The 23,283-nt window shown below is 43.2% G+C and overlaps 1 protein-coding gene across 2 annotated transcripts in view; it reads right to left on the bottom strand.

The window, feature by feature from the left end:
- Positions 1–1,476: 1,476 nt before the first annotated feature.
- SUDS3 (SDS3 homolog, SIN3A corepressor complex component) overlaps positions 1,477–23,283 on the bottom strand; it is a 43,684-nt gene continuing 21,877 nt past the window's right edge. Inside the window, exons 7-12 of one of the 2 annotated variants that reach the window (XM_003907228.4) lie at positions 18,587–18,682; positions 17,519–17,580; positions 17,334–17,355; positions 15,845–15,950; positions 8,315–8,399; positions 1,477–5,165 (exon numbers count right to left, since the gene is read on the bottom strand). In XM_003907228.4, coding sequence (XP_003907277.2) covers positions 5,067–5,165; positions 8,315–8,399; positions 15,845–15,950; positions 17,334–17,355; positions 17,519–17,580; positions 18,587–18,682 — 470 coding nt within the window. In that variant the 3' untranslated portion in view covers positions 1,477–5,066. Of the gene's footprint in view, positions 5,166–8,314; positions 8,400–8,460; positions 9,009–15,844; positions 15,951–17,333; positions 17,356–17,518; positions 17,581–18,586; positions 18,683–23,283 lie in introns of those variants that run through there. The other variant, XM_021923014.2, reaches the window with a different exon arrangement.

Below are 23,283 nucleotides of genomic sequence, written 5' to 3'. Positions count from 1 at the left end.
GGCTCTCCTGTTGCTTATTGGATAAAGCAGTTCTCATCAAGACCAACGAGCTGTTCCCATTCCTTTTTAGGATGGTTGTATTCATGCAGGATCAACAGAAAGCAAGCTCTTGGCTGGTCACCATGACACTCAACTATATTGCTGAGACAGAAACCCAGAGTTATCAGGCAGGGGAAAGGGTCCTGGCAAATAATAGTGTTTGTACTTCTAGCATTTTGCTCTGGGAGCATGTGTGTATAGTAGGTGAAAGCAGATTAAAAAAAAAAAAATTCCCAGGGAAGCCCTGAAGAAAGGTGGAAATGTTGAATGTAATTTTAACAGATTAAGATGGGGAAGGACTGCAAAGTGTAGTGGTTAGGGGAAAACCTGGCTTGGAAACTTTAAATCCAGACTGTTACGTACTGTGCGACCTTGGAGAATCACCTCCTGTAATTCAAGGGGTCTGTTTCCTTCTTTAAAAACTGGTGAGATACTTGCTTCATGGGTGACCAAAATAATAATTGATTAATTAAATACTGGTGAGAGCAGCAGTGTACTCTCCTTCATTTATTATGAGGCTTAAACAAGGTAACACAAGGGAAGGGCCCAGCACCCAGAACACGCACTATTACTCACCAGTTTGCCTTGGCACATCATACCCTAATATCATTAGCTAACATTTACAGAGTATTTACGTATGAGGCACAGTGCTGAGCTCTGGGTTTCCAGAATTAAGTCAAGGCTTAGATTGAGCCAGCCTTAAATTTGGGAGTTAGTACTGCTCCAGAGATTGTGAAGATCAGTAGAAAGTGCCTCCCATGAGGGGTTTAATACAGTGCCTGGCATATACAAAGTACTCAGGAAAAGGCAGACTCTATGACATCAAGGGCAAGCCCCATTTGCCTTGGGAACAATGGGGAGGGTGAGCAGGCTGACCTGAATCTGTTTTTCCCCTCCCCATTTAGTCATATCCTTTGCTGCCCACTCTTAGCATTCCTGGTCAATCCCTAGCCTATACCAGCTACCTGGCTCTTCCAAAACAACCATGGAAGGAAGCAGCTCAAGAGCTTGAAGGTTAAGGTACTCAAAACAGAGAAAACTAGTCGGGAGGAGTAGCTGAAAGTCAAAGGGGCTTGTGGGTTCTGGGAATGTTATTTCTTGATCTGGATGCTCTAATAGTTACATGGATGAACTCACTTTGAGAGATTTCAACAACTTCTACAATTAAAACGTGCACACATTTCTGTTATAATTCAAACATTTTAAAAACAGGAACCGCCCCTCTCCATCATCTAAAGCATAAAGCAGTCTTTCCCAAAGAGGTGCCACAACTGGGTCACAGGTCCGCCAGGTCGTCACCTGCGGCAGCACGCAGGCTTGTCGGCTGACCCCGGGAGCAGCACAAATACCATCACTGTTTGGTTAAGATTGGTAGGCACTACCTCAAGAGCCAGGAACAATATCCTCCTTAATCATGCACCAAATAAATGAACAATATCCTCAATCGAAAGTTTATTTCAAGGTTGTTTTTCCACCCAAGATCCATTTTATTCACTTGATTTTTAATTAGTTTTATCTGCAACAAGAAGAGAGTGCACAAACATTTAAGGGTCAACACCCCTAGATCGCTCTTTACAAAACTGAGTATTAGCCTGACATCATTCTATATCTTACTCTTCACTGAGAATTAAATGCCTAGAATATCCCTTCCTCTGCCCTAACTTCCTTTCCCCATAAGCAATGGATCAAAAACCTAAAATAAATTTCTATCACTTATCAAGTCAATGGATACAATACAGACTTTATGCTGGTTTTCTCTTTGAAAGTTTATTGTTTTCTTTTTTAAAAAAAAACCCTACACCTTTTACATTTTACATTCACCTCTCAGAATATTTAATGGTACCCGTTAATGATGTTATAAAAAAGACTACCAGCTGCTTGAAATGGCTGCAAATTTATCATGTTCTGGCATTAAAGTGATTTCAACTCTTTGGAAAAATTGGTGTAACAGTAAGCACCGAGATTTCAAATTCCCAGATGAGAAAAAAAAAAAATTAATCAGGAGGAAATTTATTTAGTAAAAATTCAAGGCTAAAGAAATGTTAGAAGGAAGCCAAAACCAAAAAACTGTAAAAAATACAATCCTCTCTCCAGAATTAGGTTAAAAAATACAGTCAACTCCACTTTAAACCCCATATTTCTTAGAAAAGCCACCCAGTCCTGAACACAGGGTCTCATACACAAATACATGTAGCTTGATTTGCAGATCAGCCTCTGGGATCGATCTTACACTGGCCCCAGTTAGAAGTTCAAAAAGAAAAATTAAGTTAGGTAGTCAGACATCTATAAATACCAGTATCCGCATGAATGAAAACACCCTGGCTTTGGGATGGCTACAGAAATCCATCTGGAAATTATTCAAGAGGACATGATTCAGGGAAAATGGGGTAGGCAGGGCATGGGGGGAGGGGAACACACAAAACCTCCAAGCAGAGATAAAATGAATATTGGAACACACCGCAGCAAACACTGTACACAGACTTGAGGCAGATGCCTCTAACACAACACATACACAGGTTCTTGATCAGAATGGTCTGATTCAAAGTAATCACTTGTAGGATATAGTTTAAACTTGGAAATTCATCTGGTGCCCTGGGGTCTAGTGAGAGACAAAGATCTTTTGGAATAATGGCCACCCAGGCTAGAAGCTAACCTCCTCCTCATCTAGAAACCACAAAGTGTGTTTTCCCCTTTAGTTAGGCTTCTGCCCACCAGAGAAGTAACCCCATCTACTAACAGGAAGGCTGCTTCTGTTCCTGGTCACCACTGAGGCCTGTCAGAACGGTTCAACTGCTGATTTTTCACCTCTGGGGTGACAAAAGAAAAGATTAAGTCCTCTGGGATTAGAAATGTAATTTACTATGCTGATTCTCAAATGGACTTCTCATCTGCCCCCATTTTCACTAGGCCCAATTAAGGGTTGTGAGGACACCATGAAGGCAGTAGTGGAGTCGAGACTACGACTAAGGGCGCCCTCAATACCCTCAAAAGTCAGAGAGGAGAGAAGGCAAAAGTGCCCATACCCTGGTCTTCAAATAAATAGTTGCTTCACAAAAGCACAGAGGTCCCACCAGAGAAGGCCAGAAAAAGAGGCAACTTGTTGCTGCTTCAATGCAGAACCCCAGTGGTTATCAATACAATCCTCAACAATAAAAACAAACTTTGGTATACCGTTTAGGACAAAACACATGATCATTGAAAAACCCCACCTTCAATGGAAAAATACATGAAATACATCTAATTTCCACCACACGGCACTACATGAAAACCAACAGCTGCATGATATGCGATGTGACATACACATCGTATGTGTAACAGTTCAAGACAGGGAAGTCCTGTCTCACAGCCAAGGCTAACAAACAAGAACAGGTGAAGCCTGTGTTTACAATGGGCTGGGTTCACTGTAGTAAACATCATAGCAGTCGGGGGTTGGAAGGCAGAGAAGAAACACAGAACCCCAGGCAACTTTTGATAATAGCGTCATTTATCCTGTTTTCTAAATAAGACTCCAACACCAGAAGAAAAAAAAAAAAGAGGAAAAAACAGATAAATTAAAACAAAAATCTATCTGTATAAGTCTTTACCTGTACAAGTCAGTAAGGTTTGGTCTCTGTAGAGCCAGAACTTCAGAGAAGGTGATTTAATTGTCATCACAGCCCCCCAACTTGCTATGGGGTATGTACATCAAGAGACAACATGAAGAGAATCACTTGAGACCAAATGAATTACTTACAAAGAAAGATTTCCTAGAATGTGTAAGTTCTACTGATTGCCCATAGAGACGCTAACAGTTGCTCTAACCCCCAAATGTTTAAACATCTCAAGATGGCAACACGAGTACAGAAAACCCCAACACTCATCACCCAATGAATCATTTCTCCAATCATGGGAATGAGGGAAGGATGTAAGAAAGGCTGTTTCATCAGGACTCATTAAGGAGGGTGTCAGTCCAGAGGCAGCCACAGCAGAGCTTTCCTTGTCTTCAACCTGGGCCAAATGAAGCTATGAGTGCTCAGGAACTGACAACAAAGTTCTCCGCAGGTTTGGAATGGCCAATGTACAATAATGGCATCAGCCACAAGAGTGAAACTTGAATCGTGCATGAGGGTCTACAGATCACTGATTATTGCACTATCAAACTCACCTCCCACCCATAAGAGATTACCCAGATAATCAGCCTGTGGCACCTACTACTACTGCCAACTTGGGAACAAGGGAGAGGAAGGAATTCCAAATGAAAACTTCTGAAATGACCACTTCTTATTCCAGCTTAAGCTAGAACAAATGTTTGAATAAATCACTTGCATTAAATAACATTTAAAATATGGTACCTTCAGCACATTATAAATATGAAATGTCCCCTCCCCAAACCCCATTTACTTCAGTGCACATAGTCAGTCTCCCAGGCAAGGTTTTCCATCACTCAGCCAGTGGAATGGATGGCATGCGCCAGATGTCACACAAAGCATTTATTTGTCCGAGAAGGCTGAGAGCCAGGAGACTTCATCTCCTCCTGCTAGGACCTCTGCCCCAAGCTTCTGGGGAAATAGTGAACTGGGCTCGACGGGGAAAGTAGCTACGTAATCCACTAATCAGATTCAAAACATGAAAATGCACTGGAGAGTGTATCCCTTCCTGCTCTTCTCCATGATAGAGAGACCTAAAGATAATTAATAGAAACAGCTGTCCCTTCAAACTCAGAGGTTTCCAAAAACAAGTATAAGCAAAAAATAAGGAAATAAAAGGAAAGTAAATCAAACCCCCAATACTCCTGAAAGTAAAATAGTCTCCTGGTGACCGATCTCTGGAAGAAGTTGAGGCAGAAAAGACTGACAAAGTTGGAAGTGACCAGCCACAAAAGTGTCTTAAGGAATCCACGACAGTGCTCTCCATTTCCAAGGCTGAGTAGCTATTCCCGGAAGTTAACATTTTTCTATTAAGAAAACAAAACAAAACAAAACAAAACAGAACAAAACAAAATAAAACCCACTCCAGAAAAAGGGTCAAGAGAAGAGCACTGCAGAAAGTCAAGCAGCTGAGCGTCGGCGGATCACAAAGAGCCCACGCTGAAGCTGGCCCAGGTAGATCCTCATCTTGGTGCTGTCACTTGTCTTCCTCACCCAGATCTGCAGGGGAGTGGAAAGGGAACAAGATGAGAAGTTCAATACAGAACAGCAAATCTCCCACACCATCAAAATATCGGCACGAGTGAGACGCAGGCAGAAAGCTGGTAGCCTCTTGCTGGAATAAACTGTCTCAACTTGTGAGGACTTCATAAGCACCTCTGACCTCGGGCCATCTAAAGGCATGCCTCTGGGAACAGGCATCAGCCTTGAACTCACTTCTCGGCCATCTCTCTCACACCTGTGATTACAAAAATGGAAAGCACTGCAACCTTGGGTTCCATTTCTGCCTTGATCTTAAAGATGCTTTTAAATTTGGTTTGATTACTGCGTTATCAACACTCAAGAGATCTTTTCATAAACACAAACTTTCAATCAAATTTGGAAGTATTTTCCTTGCCCCAAGGGACTTTCACATTATATAACCTCTGGTTTCCTGGCAATGAGGGCTAATGGTTGTGCAGAAAAAGGGGGGAAAAATACCAACAATAGAAAAATGCCCACTAATGAGCTAAGGCCCAATTAGGATCATGAGAAGGTTGAAGCACTTCCGAGAGTCCTTCCCTCCTCACCATATCCCTCTCCCCCAGACAGTATCAGATTACAGTGCATTTTACAGGGCAGATGCATTCTTCCATTGAATTGAGAATGAACTCTTGCAACAGGGGACTGCCAGGGCCAACAAGTGCACTCAATAAGGGGCATCCTAAAGCCATGGGTGAGAAGGGGAGCTGCTGCCAGTCACCTGACCCCCTGAGCCAGGGTTACTGAGCTCTGTGTGCCAGACACTGTGCTGATAAGGCTGAGTTTTTTCACCCACAAGACACCCTAGGAAATAACTACTATCATTGGCCCCATTTTAAAGAAGAGGAAACCAAAGCTCAGCAAGGCTGAGTCACTTATCACGATGTGAATTCTGGTGTCTGACATCAAAGCCCCTGGCTCTTCTCTACCAAAGCAGTCTCTGGCTTCTTCTTGCCTGTTTTTCTGTAACATGCAATTAAATGGAGCCAAAAGCACAGTTTTTTGAAAGGTCTGCATCTCACCCAAATATACAAGTTTACAGATTTATCTCCTCCTTCCTGGACTCAGTTTTCAGGTTTTAAAAAAGCTTATTCTCAGTTTCATCTCAATTTCTTTAATGTGATTATTGAGCAGTAGAGACTTTAAAGTCAAATGCACTGGCTTAAAAATTTTAAAAGTTGAAGACCTCACATGAAACCAGGCCTCCAAGGGACCTTGCAGAATCATTTTAAACCAAAAACGGATCCCAAGAAAAGCTAAGTCAGGGAGTCATCAACACACTCAGAGCTACCCACCAAACCTGCTTGGAGTCAAGCTATGCTAAAGCCAAGTAGCTCCAGTATCACCCAGAATTTGATCTGAAAAATGAGCTGGAACACTTCCAAGAAATGAGAACGGCCCCCATTGCCAGAGCTGCGTGTCTTCAGTGCACTGAAGCTCCTTCCTTCCAGGAGACATGTTGCAGTGTCACCCTTTGTCAGATCTCACTGACACTCTATTATGTCAAGACGTGACAATATTCGGCAGAGAGAGAGAAAAACAATCTAACTTGCATTTCTATTTTTCTGAAAAATCTTGAGGTATCACAGAGAATAATGCACTGGTTCTGAAGTTAGGGTCAGGTACTAGAAGGCCACAGGGGCTGGCAGAACCACCCAGCCAGCCAGGTGCAAATGCTTATCATGAAATCGGGACACCTCTTGGCTGAGGAACAGGTCTCTCTATCAGCTTCCCTGTTCTGGTTCTGACTTGGCTTGAGGGAACTCACACAGATCCTCAGCCCAGAGAAGAATGGCATTCATTTATCTAGAAGGCTCTCCCTAACTTCTAAGTAAACAATCATTTTGCAAACTAGTCACATTTCAGGGCATTTTCAATTCAGGAAGCTGGAAGAATAGAAGAGGCTTCAGTTATTTCATAATCCAGTTTCATGAGATTTACTGTGCACTGGCACAAATAAGTTACAGAGGGTAGACACATAAAAATCAATTTCTTTGCAGACATTTGTGGACTGATAAAAGATCGAGCCAATCCAGCTATTAAAGTTTTTAACTTTTTTAAACTAACAATATAAGTTACACATTGCGGACATACTCCTCATGAAGGGCCACTTGGAGAACTCAGAGGGCAGTCACATCATCCTCAGGTGTAACCCTCTGAGTTGACTTTAAAACCAGACCCCATCCTGCAGGAGTGTCTCGAGGAGGCCAAAAACCAAGGGCATGAGCCTGGCAACTTGTTTTGAGGCACAATAGGACATCTCAGCTAGGAAAGATGGCAGGCAAGTGGCGTGTGGGTCATTCCAGGTCAGCACTCATTTAGTGAGCACTTACTGGGTACTAGACCCTGTGCCCGGTGCCTCACTTAATCCTCACAGCAAGAAACAAATCTACTGGTATGTGTGAAAGTTCTAGAGAAACAAAACCAAGATGGAGTATGCTCCACAGGCAAGCTCCATTCTCAGCAGACGGTTACCTTAAAAAGCAGGAGTTGGCTGGGCACGGTGGCTCACACCTGTAATCCCAGCACTTTGGGAGGCTGAGCCGGGTGGATCACGAGGTCAGGGGTTCAAGACCAGCCTGACCAACACAGTGAAACCTCATCTCCACTTCAAAAAAAATACAAGTTAGCCGGGCACGGTGGTGGGTGCCTGTAATCCCAGCTACTCAGGATGCTGAGGCAGGAGAATCACTTGAACCTGGGAGGTGGAGGTTGCAGTGAGCCAATATAGCACCACTGTACTCCAGCCTGGGCAACGGAACGAGACTCTGTCTCAAAAACAATAAAAATTAAAATAAGGAAGCAGGAGTTGAATGTACAGACACCAACTTGCTTTTTGTTCTTTCCTGGAATCTAGCTCTGCGGTTCCCAAATCAGTGGCTGTACAGGGAGTTCACAAACATGCCATGGAATAGACAAATCTGCATACGTTGTAGTCAAGCAAATGTAAGGGCTTTTCAAGGATGATTTTGACAATGTGCAATTTCTGCCGGACTTTAGAATCTAACCCACATAGAAGACATGACTCCACTGTACTTCCTTGGTGGCACTTTCATTTCAGGTTTGTCCTATCAACACTTCGCAGTACACGTTTTGCTTTCCTAAAGGTGAGGAAGTGTGGTTCCCACCTCATTGGCTCCTACAGAACTGATCACGCAGCTCAGTTTCTGGTTGTCCTTTGACTCCAGATAGATGGCCTGGCTCTTGTGGTACCTGACAAAAACAAGGCACATATTTTTAAAAAGGGAAGGACAGAGAGAGGAAGTAAAAGCCAAACAAAATGAAAACACCATCACAACAAAAATTATAATTAAAGAAATCTTAATAATTTACATTTGAGGACTAGCCTGGATTTCCAATGAAGGTTAATTTAAAGGCCTCCATCCTTAGATGAGAAGACCACCTAATCTTCTTTGGGATCTACAGCTTACACTCCTTGGTCCCTCTATAGAGGGGAAAAAAGAGGCTGGGGAAAGGGTTGGAAAACTATATATTTTTCCCTTTTTTTGGACTATATGATCCAGTACAAAAAGTAAATTAAAATTTTTTAAATAAAAACTCTGTCCCCCCTTTCTGGCCCCACCCCAGAACACTGAAGAAGGCTGGATAGACAAAACAAATAAATAGGCTTCAGCAACTGTTATTTATTTTCTATTTGTTCAAGTCAGTCACCAACAAGGAGGAGGGCTGACTTCAACCGTTTAGTCACTCATTCAAAAATACTCATGAAGCACTTACTGTGTACCACTGACTATGCTGGTGGTTGGGGACAGACAGTGAGAAAAGCCACAAGGTCTCCACTATCACAGAGCTTCGAATACACTGGGGATAAAGAACATTAAATAACCTCACCTGGTATGAGCTAATCAGGCGAAGTTCCAAGTGTCTATACCAAAGGGTATTTAATTTGGACATGTGGGAAAGCTGCTTTGAATAATGTAGATAAGACAAACGCTCCCCTTTCAACTCCTGCATCTACTGTCGACCTACAGCGTAGGGCCACTTCTTATTTCTACACGTTCAGGGACAAGGTCAAGGATGAAAGTGAAGCTGCTGGGGGCCAAAGCCCAGATGGACAACAGCAGCTGCCACAGGATGAAGGAGCCCCTGCTGGAGTACAAGACTTGGAAATATTAGCAGAGCTGCAGCTAGCAACTCCCGCCTGGGCCAGCCCCACATCGGTTAACAACATAAACTTTGGTTCATTTTGGCTGCAAAGATCTGGCTAACCAGACCCATAAACTCGTGTAAATTCAGCAAAACGCATCTCCCAGCAAAGTATGATGGCTTAGTCTGTTTTGCTGGTATAACAAAATAACCTACTGCCAAGACATCACAGTACAGGATGCACTTCACTCCCATAATGAACTTTTTCCAGTCTAGGGTCTCACTCTTTAACCTGCTACTTACGAACTGAAAACTCAGGTTTCCAGGTCAATGTACTTTCTGAAAATACTGTTAAAAGAAACAGAATTTTAGGCTGGGCACAGTGGCTCACGCCTTTAATCCCAGCACTTTGGGAGGCTGAGGCAGGCAGATCACCGGAGATCTGGAGTTCAAGACCAGCCTGGCCAACATGGTGAAACCCCATCTCTACTAAAAACATGAAAATTAGCCAGGCGTAGTGGCAGGCACTTGTAATCCCAGCTACTCAGGAGGCTGTGGCAGGAGAATCACTTGACCCCGGAAGGCAGAGGTTGCAGTGAGCCAAGATCATGCCACTGCACTCCAGCCTGAGCAACAGAGCGAGACTCCATCTTTTAAAAAAAAAAAAAAAAAAGGCCGGGCGCGGTGGCTCAAGCCTGTAATCCCAGCACTTTGGGAGGCAGAGACGGGCGGATCATGAGGTCAGGAGATCGAGACCATCCTGGCTAACACGGTGAAACCCCGTCTCTACTAAAAAAATACAAAAAACTAGCCGGGCGAGGTGGCAGGCGCCTGTAGTCCCAGCTACTCGGGAGGCTGAGGCAGGAGAATGGCGTAAACCTGGGAGGCGGAGCTGACAGTGAGCTGAGATCCGGCCACTGTACTCCAGCCTGGGCGACAGAGCGAGACTCTGTCTCAAAAAAAAAAAAAAAAAAAGAATTTTAAATTCAATTAGAACAGCGAGAATGGTTTAAATGCAAGTTTTAAAGTTCCTTTCGGCTCTATATGAGTTGGTAAACTGGCAGGGGACCTTCATTATGCTAAACATGTACTATCACAAGGTCCGAACTGTACAATGCCTAAGAAAAAAGCTAAGTTCATACTAACACTCTAACCCTTCCCCTGATTTCTCTCTCACATCTGAGCTGGCTCTCCTATGTAAATAGTCATGTCTTGAGTAATGGTTAAAATAAAAATACAGAGGGAGAATACTCAGTTATTCTAAAGGGACTGTAAGTTATTAAAGAGATAAAGACACAAAACAAAATGTAACTACCCTCAAGTCATTCTGATACAACTTTCTAAACACTTTAATAAAGAAAGGTTATGGATGTGGTGTAGAATATTACGAGTGTGGAAACATGCTCAATATGCTGCTAACAAAAAAACAAAACTATGTCCACTATGTTCCTGTGTTTATGATAAAACATACACGTTACAGCTGGGTGCAGTGGCTCATGCCTGTAATCCCAGCACTTTGGGAGGCCGAGGTGGGTGGATCACTTGAGGTCAGGAGTTCAAGACCAGCCTGACCAACATGGTGAAACCCTCGTCTCTTACTAAAATTACAAAAATTAGCCAGCATGGTGTGGGTGCCTGTAATCCCATGTACTCAGGAGGCTGAAGCACAAAAATTGCATGAACCCAGGAGGCAGGGACTGCAGTGAGCTGAGATCATGCCACTGCACTCCAGCCTGGGTGAAAGAACGAGACTCTGTCTCAAAAAAAAAAAAAAATCTGGCCAGGTATGGTGGTTCACATGGTAGCTCACACTTGTAACCCTAGCACTTTGGGAGGCCGAGGTGGGCAGATTGCCTGAGCTCAGGGATTCGACACCAGCCTGGGCAACAAGGTGAAACCCCATCTCTACTAAAATACAAAAAATTGGCCGGGCACGGTGGCTTATGCCTGTAATCCCAGCACTTTGGGAGGCCGAGGTGGGCAGATGATAAGGCCAAGAGATTGAGACCATCCTGGCGAACATGGTGAAATCCCGTCTCTACTAAAAATACAAAAATTAGCTGGGCATGGTGGCATGAACCTATAGTCCCAGCTACTTGGGAAGCTGAGGGAGAGAACAGATTGAACCCGGGAGGTGGAGGCTGCAGTGAGATAGCACCACTGCACTCCAGCTTGACTACAGAGCAAGACTCTGTCTCAAAAAAATATAAATAAATGAGTAAAATACAAAAAATTAGCCGGGCATGGTTGCGTGTGCCTGTAGTCCCAGCTACTTGGGAAGCTGAGGTAGGAGAATCGCTTGAACCCGGGAGGTGGAGTCTGCAGTGAGCCAAGATTGCACCACTGCACTCCAGCCTGGGCGACAGAGCGAGACTCTGTCTCCAAAAAATATATATATATATATATATATACATGTTACATGTGTATCTGTGTATCATATCCTCACAGAGGCCTTTTGGAGAAAACAGCTGACTCTGGAAGACTAGTCCAACAATTCTCATGAGATGCGTTGTATTTTCCTTCAGTTGTACTTTGAACCCAAACCCAACACATTCAACTGACTTAAAAGTGAACACCCGGAGTAAATGACGCAAGCTGGTCTATTACCTCTGAGAAGTGGTCTGGAACTTGGGAATGTGGCCACCTCCCAGATCCGCCTCCTCTGGAATCACTGAACAGTGGTGGCCTGAATGTCCACCATTGGTCCCCATTTGCTCCAAAGTAGAGGTGGCCAACATGCTTCCCAAAGCAGCTAACTTCCAAACCAACTGATCCCCAGGTCCCCGCTGAACCACAGTCTCTGTGACCTTCAAGGGATCCTCATGCACTACATGATGTCTTGGGGAACCATTTTCCCTAGATATCAAATCTATTAGATTATTTGAATTCTCTGAAAAGTCCTTAGATATTAAAGTGTGCAGGGCTCATACCTGTAATCCCAGCACTTTGGGAGGCTGAGGCACGAGGATCACTTCAGCTCAGGAGTTTGAGGATAGCCTGGGCAACATAGCAAGACCTCATCTCTACTAAAAATCAAAAAAATATTAGCCAGGCATGGTAATGGAGGACTGTAGTCCCAGCTACTCGGGAGGCCAAAGCAGGAAGATCGCTTGAGCCAGGGGGATCAAGGCTCCAGTGAGCTATAATCACACCACTGCACGCCAGCCTAGGGGACAGTGAGACCCTGTCTCAAAAAAATAAAAAATAAAAGTGTTCATGTGGGGGGGGTTTAAAGACGAAACCAAAAAGTACGTGACAACCTTAACATACAAATTTACTTTTTAATTTCTAATGAAAAATCAAAGGGGGAAGAAATTTAAAAATACGTTTAGATATAAAATGTGCTGTGAAGCAACATCAATAGGGTAGTAAATTTGTGCTTTTTTTTTTTTTGGCCAATTAACCTGTTTCACAAGCTGCAACTCAGCTGCTGAAAAAAGATATTTAAATAGCCTCAAAGAATAAGCCCCAAATGTCAAACTGACTGTATTACTTTGTTACTAATGGAAATTGTGACCTGGGAATCTCTACAATTAAGTTCTTAAAGCTTTGAACCTCTACTATTAAACCCAACAAAACTAGAAATTACCACTACTGTACTATTTTCGAAAAGCAATTTCTTAAGAAGGTGGGCACAAAAGTGGGGCAAGGAGGTAGGAAAAATAATTTAATTTTCTATCCTACTGAGAAATCCTGGTATTAACACTTTATTTCTCCAATAAGTGAGTCCATGTTACAGAACCTCAAGGAGTCCCAATTCTTCTGGTAAATATTCACTGTGTTAGGTCTTTTGTGTCAACCGAAGGCTGGAGGGGAAAATGCACTTGGGCAAGCGGGTGGCTTCGTTTCTGACTCACAGGCAGCCCCTGATTTAAATGAGGAGAGAAAAACAGAAGTCCACCCGTTTTCACAGTATTTTTTGAGAGGTCATTAGTCCAAATCAAAATGTGAGGGAAACTTATATAGCATGATATAGAATGCCTTAAAAGCAGTATAAGACCAAGGCAAAGGGAAAATCCTTATCTTTCAAAATGAAAGGGAGCTTGGCAAGTATTCACACCAAGATGCGATGCCTGAATCTCACTTGTTTTGCTGAAGTCATTTAAAACTCAGCAAGACATCTTCTGCCAAAAATATGGCTGCACCAAAATACTCCACACCCCTCCACACACTCCACACGCTGCATAAAGCAACGTAGCTGACCTCTCAGCCACAGGCCACATCTGCCGAAGAAAGAAAAACAAAACCTCCTAACTGATACAAAAGCCAAACATGAGCCTGGTGAGATGGGAGAGGCTGGCTCTGCACCAGTGAGCAGCTCAGCCAGTATTCCCAGGAACACTCTTCAATTGTCACTGGGGAAGAGAAAGACCCACCTTCAACAACTGCATTATGATCTCTGACTGCCAAGGCCAAAAATTAAAAGTATACGGAATAGAGAAGAAAATAACATTCTCACAGTATATTTAACAAGAGAATAAGCAATTTCAATTTCACTGAAGAAGTAAAATGCATCCAGTAACATTATTTTCTACATTTCTGCTGCTGATGTAAGAAAGATGGTGAAAATTCCTTCAAAATGCTTAGGAGTTCTAACACATCAAATCTGACCATTTTGTTTACATTAGGAAACACCGGACACTGTGGATCCTTTTTTTAAAAAAACAAGAATTTTATTTTACTGCGTTTTCACCCTCAAGACATGTCTCATCAAGTCTGAGGATTAAGCTTAGAAAGAGGAAGACTCAAAGCAACACAATTAACAAAATGAACATGACTGGAAATATCACATGGCTTTAAGACTCACAGATCCGTAAAAATGTTACTGATAAATCTCATCATTTTCAAAGATGGTTCTTATGTGTGGGCTTGATCTTTAAAGGTTATTTGGTTTTCATTATTAGAAACATTTTTCATCTCATTTTGCCCTTCTCGGTGTTAAGCTGTTAGAACCTGCCACCTAGTGGCGATGTGTTCTGAGACATAATGTTACAACACAAACCGACCTTTCTGAAGAAGGCCAAAGAAAACCAAATCAGAGGGGAAGAAGTCATCAAGACCAGCCTTAGTGATAAAGTGAGCCTCCAGCATCTACTGGGTAATTAACTCACTGCAACTTAGTAGGTAGAAATGATTTATTTCAGGCATGACAAGAACCCTAAGCATTTCTGACAAGTACAATGTTATCAAGTAACCAATCTAACACAATGCTGGTTTTTTTTAAGAATTCAAAATAAATAACCATTACCCCAATTTTGGAACTTTTGGTTAGATACTGAAACTCAAAGGGTCATTACATAGCCATTATAAATGATAATTACAGACACCTTATAGTAACCCAGAAAAACATTCTCAATATAACCAAACGGAAAGGCAAAGCCAACCATATGTCCATTATGACTTAAAATGAATAGAGAGTATGCCTGCATATGGACAAAGAATAAAAAGAAATATATCAGAATGAAAAGACCTGAGAAATGATGGCAGTATCCATTTCATACCCAGCAGAAAGTGTTAATACAGAAGAAATGTTTGTTGAATGAACAAAAGTATGAGCTTTTAAGGTTCTTCCGTACTGTTTTGCCATTACCTTTCCAATGAAAAATGCTAGGCGGTCTGAAGGTTTCAAAGAGTCTTCAGTGTAAACTAGGAATGCAGCAGGACATGGTGGCTTACGCCTGTAATCCCAGCACTTTGGGAAGCTGAGGCAATCAGATCATGTGAGGTCAGGAGTTCGAGACCAACCCGGCCAACATGGTGAAACCTCGTCTCTACTAAAAATACAAAAATTAGCTGGGCGTGGTGGCGGGTGCCTGCAATCCCAGCTACTCGGGAGGTTGAGGCAGGAGAATGGCTTGAACAGGGAAGGCGGAGGTTGCAGTGAGCTGAGATCACACCACTGCACTCCAGTCTGGCGACAGAGCAAGACTCCGTCTCAAAAAACAAAAAACAAACTAGGAATGTTTTAGGATACAGCTCCCCCAAGCAAGTATCCTTGACCACTTCTGCAGCAGGATCATGTAAGAAAAAAGGGTATGTGACATCAAAACACAACTAATAACATCTTAGAAATTCACAGTGTACATTAGCATATCACAGGACCCAAAGGGTGCTACAAGGGAGAAACCCACTTATCTTAATTAACATGATCATCCCCCAAACTGGTATGACCACAAAATCCTTTAATCTAAAGAGCACCTACTAACTTTAGCACACAGGGGCAGAGTTAAGAGGGGTCACAGGGGGACATACACCCCAGCCCCAGTTGGCAGGGGCACCATACAAGATAGCAGCCTGCAAATTCTAGTACAGAGACAGCGGAATGGAGAAGGAAGGGGAGCAGAACATGGTTTTGGGAAACACTGCTTTCAAAGATCTACCGGAAGTATTGGTTAAATGACTGCTAATACATTTTTTAATGGGTTTCTACTTTTAGTACTATGTAAGTTTAACAGCAGCCATGCTCTGAAATAACTACAACAGCCCCAGCCCTCTTTCCAAGTGGTTGGTATGAGACTTTTACAAGTAGTCCAGGTTTTCCCATAACATACCATCTTTTGTCATAGTACAGTTTGCCGTCTTCTATCCGAGCTTCAAACCTCTGGGCTGGAGATTCCGCGGGTGTCGCAGGCAAGTGCTCAGGAGAGGATGGAGATGCTGGAGGAAACCAACACTTACATGACTAAGAATGTAACCAACACATGCGAGTCTACCAGTTAACATGCTTTAATTGAAACACTATCAGAATGTGGTAATAATCATCATTGAGCCCTTACAGTAATAATGCATGGGAATTCAGCAAAATTCTTGTATATTCCATCTAAACTTGATAATCAAAGCAACCCTGGGAAGTAGGCAAGGCACAGATTAACCTCATCAAATGGAAGAGACACCTGGGCTTCAGAAAGATTAAGGTCAAATGTGCAAATATATAAGGTCACTTACAGTAGGACTAAAGCCCTGGTGATCAAAGGGCAAGTATTATGAAAATCTCTTTAAAATGCAATCATTTTCAGCAGGGTGCAGTGGTGCACGCTTATAATCCCAGCACTTTGGGAGGCCGAGGCAGGCGGACCACGAGGTCAACAGATGAGACCTGGCCAACATGGTGAAACTAAAATACAAAAAGTCGGCCAGGCATGGTGGCACGCGCCTGTAGTCCCAGCTACTCGGGAGGCTGAGGCAGGAAAATCACTTGAACCTGGGAGTCAGAAGTTGCAGTAAGCAGAGATCATGCCACTGCACTCCAGCCAGGCGACAGAGTGAGACTCTGTAATCCAAAAAAGGAATCATTTCAAGAACTACTAAATTTACACACTCACACAACTCCCTCACCCCCTCCCCATTATGCATGCCTCAGAAGGTCAGGACGTCTCTGTGGACCACAGAGGCCCCCAGGAAGACATTATCCAGAAAAAGAAGACTCTTGTTTTTCTTCCACAAGACTCAGGAAGTAGAGGGATGTGTGAGTAATCATGGTGCTTTAAACAAAAAAAGATGTCACCAATTCAGCATTCTAGTTGGCAACTAGCACTGATGATCTCAAGTGCTGTTCTGGAAGGAACAACTATGAATACTGAGCCGGTTGGTCTCTTCTATGAACTGCGAGTCAGAGCAGCCTTCGAATGCCTTACCAGAGTCAGGCCATGAAAAGCCACTGGAGCAGAACTGCCTAGGACTTGGCTTTAGAAAGCCAATAATACTTAAAATCCTAGTTTCATTTTCAGAAACGGATGTGTATTTAAATCTTATGCCTGATGCGTACACAGAAGGAAACCTTTACCAGCCAATCAAATGTCTCTTTTACAATAAACCCTAAGAAAAAAATAAAAATAACAAACCAGGGGATAGAAAAAAAAAAAAAAAGAAATCAGGGAGGGGTGTAGTTAAGGTCCCCTTCAGTTTTTGTGATGTCTACTCTTAGGCAAATGATAAACATTTCATTTTTGAAAATTGCAACAATTTCCTGACAGGTATGCACATGCTTTTCCAACAACATGATAAAAAGATTGCACAAATGCCAACACATCATGCACTCACCTGGTCTCTTGGGTGACTTAAGCTGTAGGAAGAATAACAACAAAAAATCTTAGAGAAAATCATTTTAGATGCAACTTCAGGTGTCAAAAGTATCATAATGATTTAACAAGTAACATGTTAACAAAGGAAAGCAAAAAACCACATAAGCCTGAGTTTTCAAATAAATCAAAAAAGCCAAACTGTACCTTATTTAATGTTCTCAGATCCTCCATGATCTGTTCATCTGTTAACAAATAGTTTAGCTGGGGTGTTGAGAGTTAAAGGACTCTGTGTGAAAAGTACAGTTTCCAAGCAAAGAGTAATCAACAAAATGGTACCAGTATTTTAGAATTTACAAAGTGTGATTTTGTTAAATGATGTTTCTACAGTAACAGTTTGCTTCTTAGAAATTTATGATTCTCCTACTAAATGTCATGGTACTTGAATACATAAAAGAATTCACATCCCCCACTGCTAGGATGAGAAGGTGGAATGAGCTTCATTAGGCATCTACAATAATACAGCACAGGAGACAGTAAAAATAAGAATTTCATCATGAATATATAAAGCGCTTTTGTTCCAAAGATCTAAAGACTTGCACAAACACACACACCCAAGGTAAGGCTAATCTTCCCTCAGCAACTTAAATCCTGTTGTGAAGGGGAAGCAACCTGAAGTTATGCCCTTTCCTGACGGCACACAAATGACTAAGCCATTTTGGGCAGAGAGCTATTTACCATCTCCTCGAAAGGAACAGAAACAACACTTCTCCATCTTTCCTGTTTCCGTTACCATTTTTATGATCAAAAGGCTGCTTCATGTCTGACTGAAACCTCATTTGCTTTAATTTAAAAACAGTTTGCAATCCACTATATTATGGACATAGATAACAGAGAAGATACATAAAGGTAGATATTACTGCCTTCATTTTACGGTTGGAAAGTGGAAAATTACAGGTGAAAAAATTAAGGCACATCAGGTTTTCAGATGCCCCTGAATCTGGATGTTAGCATTAAAACCAGGATGAACTTTGCACGCAAAGCACCTTTCCAAATCACAACTCTCTATACATCTCTCCCACCAAAAGCAGTAGCAAATGAGGACTCCCATAAAATGAGCAACCCCCAACCCCTGGACAAATATTTTACACATGCTTTCCAATTAAATATTACTATTTCTGTAGGACAACGGCCATGTATACCCTAGCAAACGGATAAACAGGATTCCACAGTCTTAAGAAAGAAAGGCGGTTACAGTTTGATGTAAATGGATATCTGGAGCAGGTTTCCTCCTCTTGTCTGGGATGGGGACGGGATCATTTGGTCGCCTCCGCAACTTTCTGGTCATGATAGGTTTCACCTCCATAGAATCTGTGGCAAGAATGGAATGGTTAAATCTATCCAACTCCCACCTGAAGTCATTAAGAATTTCTATAGTATAAGAATATCTGCCCCCCAGCCACCCAGTCAGAACTGTTTTACTGGGGATGTTTGCTCTACACATGGTTGTAGCCAGACACCCCATTAGATTTTAGAAAGTGTTTATGCTTGGAAGATTCAGACCAGCTGCCCTAAGTGCACACCCCTCTCAGAAATGCAGCCCTGCTGTCAAGCATTACAGCCACTGTGGGCATCTCTCCAGCACCCTCATATCCTAGGGGATATTCCTCCTCTCCCTCAAATTAAGAAGCCCAGAGGCGCAGGCTCTCAGGATAGGAAGGAACCTGAAGGTCATCTCAGCTAATTTCTGCAGTTCCCACGGAGGGTGGGTGTGCCGAAGTCCACGGGTATAAAAAGCTCTTTTAGAGGCCACTGGCCTCAGTGCCAACGTTTTTATATGAAGTTTTCATTTATAGACTCAGACTTTTTTTCTTTTATAACCTTTTGTAGCTACTTGACTATCAAGAAGACACAATGAGGGCTCACAATAAAAGCCTCTTTCCCTTCTGCACTCCTCTCTGCGGTCTCACGCTGCTGCCGACTCCCCACGCCTTCGAATCGCTCCTCCCAAGCCATGGTGCACAAGGTGAACCTGCCTCCTCGGGGTCCTGTTTCACTTGTCTGCTCCCTGAATACTGGTGATCTTTGGGGTCCAGTCAGTTCCTTTCGGACTGTATCCCAACCAATCTGCAATCACCAATTCCAGCTCCACACATCCCTCTGAATGGCAATAGATACCTGATACCACATATTCTCCAGGCCCCACACAAACTCAGTTCTCCTCGTTTCCCCTCCCAAGGTTGCTTCTTTTCCTGTGTCTCAGGGGCATCCAATCTAATCCTTCTTCCATGCGAGAACAAATCTGTCATCTGTGACTTGTCTTCCTTCACCCAGGCATGAGGTTCACCAGCTATGTTGGTTCCGCCTCCACTTCATGCCTTCATCCTTCCACTGGTTACCTCCATGGCCTTCAGTGTTCTTTCCCATGTCCTGTCCATCCTCCCCTCCCTCAAAGTGATCTTCCTGGGACACAAATCAGATCGTTTTGCATAACACTCTTGTTACTAAACATTTCTTTTTTGATTTTTTGGAGACAGGGCCTCACTCTGTCACCCAGGCTGGAGTGCAGTGGCACGATGTTCATTCACTGCAACCTTCACCTCCCAGGTTCAAACGAGTCTCATGCCTCAGCCTCCCAAGTAGCTGGGACTACAGGCATGCGCCACCACACCCAACTAATTTTTTTGTATTTTTAGTAGAGATGGGGTTTCACCATGTTGATCAGGCTGGTCTCAAACTCCTGACCTCAAGTGATCCGCCCTCCTCAGCCTCCCAAAGTGCTGGGATTACAGGCGTGAGTCACCACACCCGGCCATCTTCTTACTAAATATTTCAGTGGCTCATCACTCTCCACAGGATAAAAGCCAGGCCTCATTTCTGGTCTTCCTCCCTTCTTCTTCACTCATGCTTACACTGTGTGCAAGCCTTTAGCTATCCTGTTACCCAAGGGCACCAGACTTTACGCCTTCAAGTCTTTGCATGGCTGTCCTCTGCCTACCCTCCTCTTTTCTGCCCAAAAACTCCTACATAATACCCCTTGAGAGTCAGTTCAATACTCTCCCTTCTGTGACAGCTTTCAAAGGCAGAGACTCATTCCATCCTCCAAGTAACCAGAGCATCTATACAAACCTCAAGTAGACCAACAGCCACTGTGTACAGGTCATTACCTACCCCCTTTGGATGTCTGAATTTCACCCCAACACCTAGCAAGAGTCTGGCCCAGTAGGGGTGCATAATGTTTTGTGCAGAATGGGTAGAAGAGGTCAAGCCTGATCATGGGACGAGGTTAATTTGTGATTACGCACACAATCAGCAGAGCAGGCAGGGCGGCTTCAGCAAATTCTACCAAGCAGTGTGCAGGATCTTACAGCATGTCATACATGTGCCACACAAAATTTAAAAAAGAGAAGGCTTCTGCATGTTGCTCTTCAGAGAAATGGGCTGGGCAGTATTAATTTTTTTTTCTATGAATGGAATAGAGGTAAAATAAGAACCAAAGACCTAATTAATGAATATTTATAAAAGTGTACTTGGAAGTAAAAACACACACACACACACACACACACACACACGCACACCAGAAACAAGTGGGGAAGGCTTCTCCCTAAAAAAATCTCCTACCCTATGCTGAGGTGCCAGCCTTCTCCAGTTAAGTTACTGGCCAGTGACACAGCACCATGGTTAAGACCTGGAGTGTCACATAAATGTGCGTCTGAATCCCTGCAACGGCTGTGTGGCCTAACACAGGTTTGTAAGTGCTATATGTCTCAAGTGTCCTCGCCTAGAGAACAGAAGTATCAATAATGCCTCCCCCACAGTGCGCTGTGAGGGTTACATGTGATGATACACGTGAAGTCTTAGCACGGTGCTTCGCATAACGAGAGTTCTATCAATGCTAGTTTTTATTATTATATTTTCGGGCAGGAAAAAACTATACAAAGATCCTTTTTAAAATTCAAGGCACAAAGAGCTGAAAAGAAGTTACATAGTCGAAAGCAGCTGATGTCAACTGTGAGGCTGTACAACACTGACACCTAATTTGGAAAATAAAGTGTAAAGGGAGCTCACCCAACCCAAGAGAGCACCAAAGAAAAAGCACATAGCCCGAGAACATTATGGAATGTTCTGCCTGCCAGAGAATGGCTGAGTGTGCTCTGCTCTGCAGGCTGCCAAGACTGGGGAGTGGGGAGGGTGGACAATGCATGATGGATGTAAGCCAAGTAAAGGCCAATCACGGCCACTGAACTCTGAAAATCATAACTGTATCACTTACAAACCAAAAAATATAATCAAATTCTTATGAAATGGTTAAAAAAAAAAAAATCTATTTTATTAGCCTAGTCACAGCAACAATCTGATTAATTTTATCCAAAAAGACTACTTCGCAGAAGGAAGAGACTCCGGAGAAGCCCCTAAAACTTACCAGCATGTCTCCGTCTCCATTTCCATCTGGGAAAGAGGAGACAGAAGGGAGCAGTCCTGGCCAATGGGCCAGGTGGAAGACATGATTTGAGGACATGATCGACATGTATCACAGCCCCAACAGACATAGTAAGATTATCCACTTAAGTCACCTTGCTCTAATGCCAGGTTTGCCTAGTTGGCTTCTAAAGTGGATTTTTCATAGGATGGAGCCTGACAACCTGGGTCTGAGTGTGCCTGGAAGTTCTATTTCTCACTGTAAGCAACGAGCTGGTATCCTGACTTTTACCATCAATCTCCCAAGAGTTTGGCCCCTAAGAGTCCCAAGACGCTCAATCTGGCTACACTGACAAAAATCAAACTTCCAGAACTGAAGTTCAGACCCTGGAGTGTGACAACCCCAGAGAAGACACCTGAGCAGAGATGCAGTCAGTCTTCCTCTCCGACATCATGCACCAACCACAAAAAAACTCAAACTGGCTGAAATTAGAACCCCTCTTTGATCCAGAGGTCTCCTCATAGGTTTGCTTCAGTGGAGATGCTATTTATGTAATTAAACATCAAGCATTTAAAGCAGACTTGCGAGAGTGTATGTGAGAGAAAACACCAAATAAGCAACAAGACTAGGCATACAACTCCTCTCCAAACCACCATGCAATATGACCTTTAATAGTGCAAATCCTCCTGTTCTACTCACTAGGAAACCTGAGAGATACAGGCCCTCCCCTCCGCCCCACCCCTCACCACAGGTAGCACTGGTTCTGACATCTAAAAAATGGGAGCTCAGGTTGAAGCAATGCTAGGTGGTAGAGTCATTACAGCACAGTCCCTCTGGAGAGATATTCCTGATAAATTACCTGCAATTTACATACAACTACCAGTTTACTGGCTGGCCTTTTGTTCTGCACTTCTCTAGGCCTATTCATTCATTTCCAACAGCATACCTGCCTACAGTGTACAATAGCAGTAAAAGCTTCAATTCAACATACTTTAACTATTAAAACAAGCTCATATTTATCTATTGGAAAAAATATTAATTGCAGCAATTCAAAGGGGCATCCTTAAAAAATGGGATATAGCCAGGCGTGGTGGCTCACATCTGTAATCCCAGCACTTTGGGAGGCCAAGGTGGGTGGATCATGAGGTCAGGAGATGGAGACCACCCTGGCTAACAATGTAAAACCCTGTCTCTACTAAAAATACAAAAATTAGTCAGGCATGGTGGCGGGCGCCTGTAGTCTCAGCTACTTGGGAGGCTGAGGCAGGAGAATGGCGTGAACCCGAGAGGCAGAGCTCGCAGTGAGCCGAGATTGTGCCACTGCACTCCAGCCTCGGCGACAAAGCGAGACTCTGTCTCAAAAAGAAAAAAAAAAAAAAAAAGAATATAAGGCTGGGTGCAATGGCTGACGCCTGTAATCCCAACACTTTGGGGAGCCAAGGAGGGTGGATCGCTTGAGCCCAGGAGTTCAAGACCAGCCTGGGCAACAGAGCAAAACCCCATCTCTACAGAAAAATACAAAAAACTAGCTGGGCTAGGTGGCAGGTGCCTG

This window comes from Papio anubis, chromosome 9, assembly GCF_008728515.1.
Source record: "Papio anubis isolate 15944 chromosome 9, Panubis1.0, whole genome shotgun sequence".
Lineage (NCBI taxonomy): Eukaryota > Metazoa > Chordata > Mammalia > Primates > Cercopithecidae > Papio > Papio anubis.
Note: the sequence above shows the minus strand (reverse complement) of the source record. Positions and strands in the feature narration are given on the sequence as shown.